Raw genomic sequence first — 9280 nt, 5'->3', positions numbered from 1 at the left:
ATAAGGCATCTCCATGTATTTTCTGCCTCATGAGATAGATTTGCCCATCAGCTACCACACTTACGTCTAATACATTTGTTCTCGTTCGTCTCCTATGCATGCCACCGAGGAATCGCCTGATCACACTGAGCATGAACTCTGCAGGCTCCGCGCAGACCTCCCACTACAAGAAACTGATAAATGTTTATGGGGCAAACTAAGAACGTGGGTACCAACGTTCTTACTTGCGTTAAGTTCATGGGTTTGGTGAAGAATGTCGGTGTACATGTTGCATTAGCCAGTTTCTAGCTTCACAGATGTTTATCATGCTTTCCTATATCTTGGTGTACATGTGATTTAATGCCGGCACTTTGTGATCTTCTTGGAAGCCACATTTTGTATTTATCATGCTTTCATATATCTTCGTGTACATGTGATTTCATGCCAGCATTTTGTGATATTCTTGGAAGCCACATTTTGTGTTTATCATGCTTTTCCTATATCTTTGTGTACATGTGATTTAATGCCAGTTGTATATTTATGAGAATTTTGGTTTATTTTGTAGGGTTTCGGCTCTCATCAAGTGACTCCTCCCCCTCACGATGACTTTGCGGACAGATGTCTCAATTCTAATGGTGGAGCTATGAACAACAATCCGATGTCTTGATCGAGAGCGATGGAGCTAATGTTTGAACTTGTGAACTAATAATGTGCACTATGGATGTGGAGTAGTTTGTATTTGGACTTGTGTGAACTTATGTGAATTTGTGATATGAACTTATATCCATGTGTTTGAAATCTGTATTGTATATGATATTTTGTGTTGCATGTGATATTCTGTTTGTCTAACTTTTCATTTCTGTAAATTTTATTTTTTTTCTGGAAAAAGAGTTAAGTTTGTGGGTACCCACGTACTTAAATTTAAGTTCGTGGGTACCATCGAACTTAATGTACAACCCACGTAGACCCACGCAGGCCAAATACGTTCGTCGGCCAGGTGGCCCCGACGAACTTAAGATTAAGTACGTGGGTACCGTCAAACTTATCGGCACAAATTTGATGGCCCCGTCGAACTTAAAACCGCACGAACTTAATGTTAAGTTCGACGGTACCCCCGTACTTAAAGTTAAGTTCGACGGTACCCATGAACTTAACCTTAAGTTTGACGGGACCGTCGAACTTACTTTTCTAAGTTCGTCCAAAAATCGCCATCGGCTATATTCGTCGGTAAACCGACGAACTTAATGTAAGTTCGTCAGCTTATTACATTAAATTCGACGGTTTGCCACACACGTTTTTTAACTAGTTTCCTGTAGTATGATCCCCTACCACCATGGTCGTGGACTCCACACCCCTGTCCTCTGAATAGGAAGCGCATGTGCTGGCCACGGCCGTAGCATCCACAGGATTGGCAACGGCCCCCCCTCGCCGAGCACGGACTCCCCAGGGATCGCGTGATCATCCCCTGTCGCCATGGCCATGTACCATCAATTTGCTCGAGCTTAAATGATGTTTAAGTTTCAAAAATAATGGGGCAACCTATTGGGTTATCAGCGCCAGTACTGATTACTTGCACATTGATGATTAGTGTTCACTGTGTTTACCTGCTCATAGCCGATCATCAATCTGGCGACATGGAAGCTGACAACAATATTCAAGGTTTGTTGTTAGTTGTCTCAGGGTTGCTAGGAATGGGAATGTTCCCACTTGCTTTGCTTTAAAGTAGTATAAGGGAATCTTAGTATAAATTTTGCTTTAAAGTAGTATAAGATAATCTTAGTGTCCATTCGTATGATAAGGTTTGCACTTTAAATGCACCCAATGTTTTGAAGACCACACCAAACATAGAAGAACAACTTTGTGTCATCTGAACTTGCTCACGCCATACTTGATTGTGGTTAAACAGGAGAACCGATGTATACATTGTTCTGTGCTAACCGTACATAGGAATTTCAAGCTACATGAGCCCAATATGCATCTAGATTAATGGCCTGTTTGGTTCACGGCTAACCGTGCCACACTTTATTTAAGGTTAGTCACTCGAATTGAAGAACTAACCTTAGGTAGAAAAAGTTAGACAAAGTGTGGCAAGTTAGGCAGCAAACCAAACATGACCTAAATCGCTTACATGTGCCCAATTGAATCCCTCCATAACATGTTGGTGACATCTATATCTGTTTGTTGCTAAGGACATGGCATCCACGACCAATTCGGCTGAGCTGCGAGCTGCAGGCCTACCACGGCGGCGAGGGGCGCGGTGGGGAGGGTTGATTGTGGCTAGAGATGACAATGGGTACCCGCAACCCAATACATGATGAGTACTTACTCTATTAGGGGTATGTACACTACCGGAATTTGGCTCTTTGCCGAGTGCCAAATTTTTTGCCGAGTGTTGTTTTTCGGGCACTCGAAAACTCTCGGTAAAAGATAATACTCGGCGAAGAAGCTCTTTGCCGAGTGTTTTATTTTTGACACTCGACAAAGAATTTCTTTGTCGAGTGTCTTTTTTGACACTCGGCAAAGAGCTCTTTGCCGAGTGCTTTTTTCCAACACTAGGCAAAGACAATTTAAAAATCACATTTTAAAGCAGTAATTAATTCAAATGAAAAAGTTTTCAACTACAAATGTGTATAACTCATCATGATGTACAATTTATATATTGAACATTTCTTCATATGACAAAATAAAAATAAATTTGTTCATAAAACCTATATCTCTCTCGTAGTTTATGGAACTACGAGAGAGACGTATAGAATTTGTGTATATTGTTAGAACCATCATGTGAGATGAACAAATGACCAAACAACCAAAATAAACTTTATAGATCTTGAGAAGTTATAGAAGTTTGTAGTTAACAACTTTTCATTTGAAGTCATATTGTCAACGAAAACTACGTCTGAATTTAAAAAATTAAAATTTGAATTTTGAAAACAACCTCGAAAGAAAAAACCACCAATATTAAAGTTGTAGGTATTGAAGAGTTATGAAACTTTGTAGTTGACAATGTTTTGGTTTGAAATCATCTTGTTATGCAAAACTTGTTTGAATTTTGAAATTTGAATTTTTCAAACTATCTCGGATGAAAAAACCACCAAAATAAAAGTTGTAGGTCTTGAAATGTAATGAAACTTTGTAATTAACAACCTTTTGATTTGAAATCATCTTCTCATTGAAAAATTCGTGTGAAGTTTCCAAATTTAAAATTCAAATTTTGTAAACGGTCTCGGATGTAGAAACTATACAAATAAAACTTGTAGATCTCAAAAAGTTATGCAACTTTATAGTTGGTCACATTTTAAATGAACTCATTTAGTGCCTTAAATAATCAAATTAATCTTATTATAGTACATGGGGAATAAAAACGTAATATAGATATAATTGGTGTAGTAGTGTAGTGGTATAGGAGGGTATGCGCGAGAGAGAGGTTGTGAGTTCGAATCTCACCATTCACAAAACATGATAGGGCAATGGGTAAGGTAATAATAGGTAGGGTTGGAGAGTAGTTTCTATAATTTTAAAAAATATTTTGCTGTTTTTTTTTAAAAAATGATTCTTAATTTGCCGAATGTTTTTTGACACTTGGTAAAGTCGTTGCCGAGTGTCCGAAAAAAGTACTCGGCAAAGAACCCTTTGCCGATAAAGTATTTGCAGAGTGTCCTTTGCCGAGTGTCTAATACACTCGGCAAAGAACACGATTCCGGTAGTGGTATATGGCTAAATGTTGTACACGTGAGTCTTTTATCGGGCAACGGGTATTAGAACGTTCCGCCCTCACCCATACTTGTTAACCCGTGTGTATAAAATATCCTATATAAACTTAGCCCAAAAACATGAATTTAGGCTTTATTCATCCATCTCTTTTGACAATTTAACAATCTTCTGGGCTATAATGTCATAAGAGGCTTAACAACTATTTGATGACCATGTTATGGAACATGTAATGTGTTATGTGGTAATATCCTAGTGTTGCTACTTTATCCAATTATCTACGATGTTATTGAATAGATGATTGAGTGATGCTAGAATTTTTGTAACAGTATTTAGATGAATATACTTGACATTCGTATAATGTAAATATTTAATCTTTATGAGTATGGATGATCCGACTAGACTATTTTTTTATCTAGATATATGTATGGAATAGTAATACCGGTGGGTATTTACCTATTGCCATCTCTAATTGCGGCTTGCTGAAGATGGCCGGGGCTGGGCTACGTTTCCATGCCGGCGCTCATCTGTTAAGGGCAGTGCTGTCTACGGATGGATGGTGGGCGGTGGGCCTCATATAGCAGTAGCTCGGGAGTGCGTCCATGGCAGCACAGTTCAACCAGTTCTCTGTTAAGTGAGGGGGCAACAGTATCTCCTAGCTAGACCACAAATACATGGAGATGAATTAGAAAAAACGAAACAAATATGATAAATGGTAGTATAATTAATTAGAAGATGTTTCTAGTCCCATTTTCGTGAAACATTATTTAGAATGGCATTACATGTTTGTAATCCCAAAATTTCAATTGTCTCCTGAAATTTCGTGTAGCCAAGGTTCATCTTAAGAAACGGCCTAGCTACCTGCACTTGCAATTTTATATTTTATACCCTGCCGGGCTGCCGGCCTTTGCAGCCGGCCTCCGCTCCGCAACAAACAAGACAAGACGTTGGTGATACTGCGTACTGCCGGAACAGGAGTGTCTGCATTATATTATTACCCGGTCAAAATGCTAACGCAAAGTTTAATTCATGTTGATGTTGTAAAGATAGATGCCTCGCAGGTTCGTACAGAGTAAAAGGTGGTGACTGCATTGTATTAATATTATTGCCTATCACTCTCCGTTGAATCTTTCCACTCTGTCCGTATATTTGGTTCCTTGCATGTATCGATCACCTGTAGCTGCGGATCCTCAAAGCTTAACTTGATTGGTTCCTTCATCAACCAGGATCCACACATACAATATTTGCTTCCTAGCCAGGCTCCCATCGTACGCGCCTGAGGAGCGTCGCTACGGATGCAGGCTGCATGCATGCATATGAGAGCCTGAATACGAGTTCCTAAAATATTTTTTTATTTTGTTTTTTTATCATATATCTTAGTTAAAATGTTTAATAACTAAACTGACTTTAGATCTATGTTCTTGATATTTTTACTAACAAAACTAGAGTACACTTATCATATAAATTTTAAAGATTTATTTATTTATTTTATCATATTTTTGTTCTAATATGGCCAACCAAACAAGAGTTATATCTAACCTGAATACACTAATGCAAACAACCAAACAATAGTCTACTGTATGAAGCTAACCTGGCCATATGAGCATGGGTCCTCACGTGCAAGCCGAACCAGGCTACTAAAATGCGGCAATCAATCACACCGTATATGATTATTAGGCCATGTGTCCGGTGAGATGACAATAGAACACATTGATGCTCCAATTGTTTGGATATTGTGTTATTAAGACCATGTTTAATACATTAGAGCTAATAATTAGCTGCTAAAATTAGATAAAGACATTTCAAACAGTTTAACTAATAGTCTAACTATTAACTATTTTTAGTAAATTAACTAACAATTATCTATCTATTTATTAGCTAGCTAATTTAACTAGCAATCTTTTATTAGCTCTAGTATTCAAACACCCTCTACGAAACTCTAGTTTAAAACACATTGATGTGCACAGCTATGGTTTAGAAACAGATATAGTAGAGTTTTCAAAATTCTGAAAATACTACATTTTTAGCAATACCATGGCATATTGAAAACCATAACATTAGTTACGTCCAAACACTTCAATCTAAAAAAAATGCACCGACGAAACCGCAGATTATTCTTGATGAAACGCAGGCCGTAATCATAAAATCTCAAACATAAAATTGTGAAAAGGAACTAGATATTTAACTACAGTAGCAAAACTGGACGGTCCTTAATCAAGAATGTTAAGATGTAAATTAAAGCCATATGATAGGATCACATACTTGATAATTGCAATGATATCTTAGAATTTAGTTTAGATTCCACATATTTGGATTCAGATCTCCTGTATATTCAAAGAAGCTCTTTATCGAAATTGGCCCCACATGCAAGGCATCTGGCCCTGTGTGGTTGTCGGTTCTGGAGGGTGCAGGTCAAGGCATCTGCTGCCAACAGGCAACCAATTGTCTCTAAACTCATTAAATTAGTAGTAAAACTTTACACATATAATCATATATACAACAACAACAATTATTATTATTATTATAAAAGATAAGCACTATATAAACAACCAGGGACTAGCGTGATCTGATAAGAGAAATAGCGGCTTGAGCTCACTGGTCAACTCTGAGCGGCAGGCAGAGAGGGAGTCACCATGGAAGTGGTCACAGCACGAGAACTCATCAACCCCACAGGCCTCCCCATTCTCCTCCTCGTTGCCGGCCTCACCGTTTTCTTTGTGCTGCGCCGCCGCAGCAGTGGCGGGCTTCGGCTCCCTCCGAGCCCGTTCGCTCTGCCCGTCCTGGGCCACCTGCACCTCCTGGCCCCGCTCCCGCACCAGGCGCTGCACCGCCTGGCAGCCCGCCACGGCCCGCTCTTGTACCTCCGCCTCGGCTCCATGCCGGCCATCGCCGCCTGCTCCCCGGACGCCGCCCGCGAGGTGCTCAAGACCCACGAGGCCGCGTTCCTGGACCGCCCCAAGCCCACGGCGGTGCACCGCCTGACGTACGGCGGGCAGGACTTCTCCTTCTCGCCGTACGGGCCCTACTGGCGCTTCATGAAGCGCGCGTGCGTGCACGAGCTCCTTGCCGGGCGCACGCTGGAGCGGCTCCGCCACGTCCGCCGCGAGGAGGTGTCCCGCCTCGTGGGCTCCCTGTCCCGGAGCGCGTGCGACGGCGCGGCCGTCGACGTGGACGCCGTGCTCATGGGCGTCACGGGCGACATCATCTCGCGGATGGTGATGAGCCGGCGGTGGACCGGGGACGACAGCACCACCGAGGAGATGAGGAGCCTGGTCGCCGAGACCGCCGAGCTGACGGGCACGTTCAACCTGCAGGACTACATCGGCATGTTCAAACATTGGGACGTGCAGGGCCTGGGCAAGCGCATCGACGCGGTGCACCGCAAGTTCGACGCCATGATGGAGCGGATACTGACGGCGAGGGATGCCGAGAGGCGGTGCCGGCGGAAGGCGTCTGCGGACGGCGCCGGCGAGGGGGACAAGAAGGACCTGCTTGACATGCTCTTTGACATGCACGAGGACGAAGGTGCCGAGATGCGGCTCACAAGAGATAACATCAAGGCCTTCATGCTGGTACGTCCATCCATTATATGATGCTGTATAATACATGTTACTAGTATATATACATATGCATTATTATTATAGATAGATTATTCATTGCAACAATATTTTTCATACTGTAGTTGTTATTATATATTATTGCGCAGATCCAATCAAGCACCGGGTTAAGCGACGAACAAGGAAAAAAAATATTTCTTTATATTTGTTTTTGACTCGCGGTTATAGATGTCCAATAAGCACGAGGCCCACGAGCCCGGCACGAAGCCCGTTGTTTGAGCCCGGTCCGAGCCCGGCACGGCCCGATTCTATGCGGGCCCGGGCCGGCCCGGCACGAATAAGCGGGCCGGGCTCGGACAAGAAACTAGGCACGGTGGGCTAGCCCGGCACGGCCCGTTTAGCTCTAAGCCCGTTAAGCACGCTTTTTTTATACTAAAACGTGCTTACCGGCCCGCATAGCCCGCTTTTTTCGGGCTAAACGGGCCGGCCCGGCCCGTTTAGGCCCGTTGTGGGCCGGGCTCGGACAGGAAATTAAGCCCGCGTGCCTAGACGGCCCGACCCGGTTTTGTGCCTGGCGGGCCGGGCCCAAAATGGGCCGGGCTTCACCGGGCCCGGGCCGGGCCGGGCCGGGCGGCCCATTTGGACAACTCTACTCGCGGTGATGAAACAGAAATTATTTGCCGTTGGATCATACTCGCAGGACATCTTCGCGGCCGGCACGGACACGACGACGATCACGCTGGAATGGGCGCTGTCGGAGTTGATCAACAACCCAGCCGTCCTCCGCCGGGCGCAGGCGGAGCTGGACGCCGCCGTGGGCGCGTCCCGGCTCGCCGACGAGTCGGACATCCCACGGCTCCCCTACCTGCAGGCCATCGCGAAGGAGACCCTGCGGCTGCACCCGACGGGCCCGCTGGTGGTGCGACGCTCCATGGCGCCCTGCAATGTGTCCGGCTACGACGTGCCGGCCGGCGCGACGGTGTTCGTGAACGTGTGGGCGATCGGGCGCGACCCGGCGTCCTGGGCGCCGGACCCGCTGGCGTTCCGGCCGGAGCGGTTCCTGGAGGAGGAAGGGGGAGGAGAGAGCGCGGGGCTGGACGTGCGCGGGCAGCACTTCCACCTGCTGCCGTTTGGGTCCGGGCGGCGGATATGCCCCGGCGCGTCGCTGGCCATGCTCGTGGTTCAGGCGGCGCTGGCGGCCATGCTGCAGTGCTTCGAGTGGACGCCCGTCGGCGGCGCGCCCGTAGACATGGAGGAGGGTCCCGGGCTCACGCTGCCGCGGAAGCGCCCGCTCGTCTGCACCGTCAAGGCCAGGCTTCACCCGCTGCCGGTTCCCGCCGCCGCCGCTAATAACGGCGTGGAAGAAACTGCGGGCGTGTGATGTAAACGTGGCTGACTGGCTGCGGCTTTCGTCCGTCAGGTGCTGAGCTCGATTTACTACTACGCGTCGCTTGTTAACCTGTAAGCAAGCAAAGTTTCTGCTGTTTCATTGATCTCGTGTGCTCCAGAACAAACTTATTGATCATAAATTTTATTCCAATGGCCTTGCTAGAAAAATCTGAGTAAAATGCATTAGAGATTATCGAACTAGACATGATGTGTCACTCGGGTCCTCGAACTCTCGAACTAGGGTGATGAAACTTGGCCGACTCATCCAAAACTAGGTTTGTTCAAACCGGATGCTAATGTGGTGTGCCACGTTAGAATGTACTAATGAAAGTTCGGGAGACCAAGTAACACAACATACCAAGTTTAAAAAACCAAGTGACATTGAATGCTAAGTTCGGGGATCTAAGCAGTGACAGAGGCACAACCCGCCATGCCCAGGTACATGTCCGGGCTTTGACTCCGCTAGTGGTTCTAGGGTGAGAGGGTCCCATTGAAGTGGTTGGCGCCGAGGCGGATGAGCGAGCCTCAATGCCTGGTAGAAGCATGTTAGAGTCTATGGTGCCTAGGATCGATTCCTAAGCCTCTAGAATACCAATTCGTAACTATAAATCCTTGATGACGAGTAGATTTGTTCTACTGAGAGGAAT

The 9280-nt window shown here is 45.2% G+C and overlaps 1 protein-coding gene across 1 annotated transcript; it reads left to right on the top strand.

Moving 5' to 3' along the window:
• The first annotated feature begins 6300 nt into the window (after nt 1-6300).
• Nucleotides 6301-8801, top strand: LOC103638801 (cytochrome P450 93A3). The gene is made up of 2 exons (XM_008661615.3): nt 6301-7259; nt 7945-8801. The coding sequence occupies exons 1-2, from the start codon at nt 6321-6323 to the stop codon at nt 8623-8625; spliced, it is 1620 nt and encodes a 539-aa protein (XP_008659837.1). The 5' UTR covers nt 6301-6320; the 3' UTR covers nt 8626-8801.
• The last annotated feature ends 479 nt before the right edge of the window (nt 8802-9280 follow it).

Source organism: Zea mays, chromosome 9, assembly GCF_902167145.1.
Source record: "Zea mays cultivar B73 chromosome 9, Zm-B73-REFERENCE-NAM-5.0, whole genome shotgun sequence".
Lineage (NCBI taxonomy): Eukaryota > Viridiplantae > Streptophyta > Magnoliopsida > Poales > Poaceae > Zea > Zea mays.
This window is presented reverse-complemented; position numbering and strand designations above follow the sequence as displayed.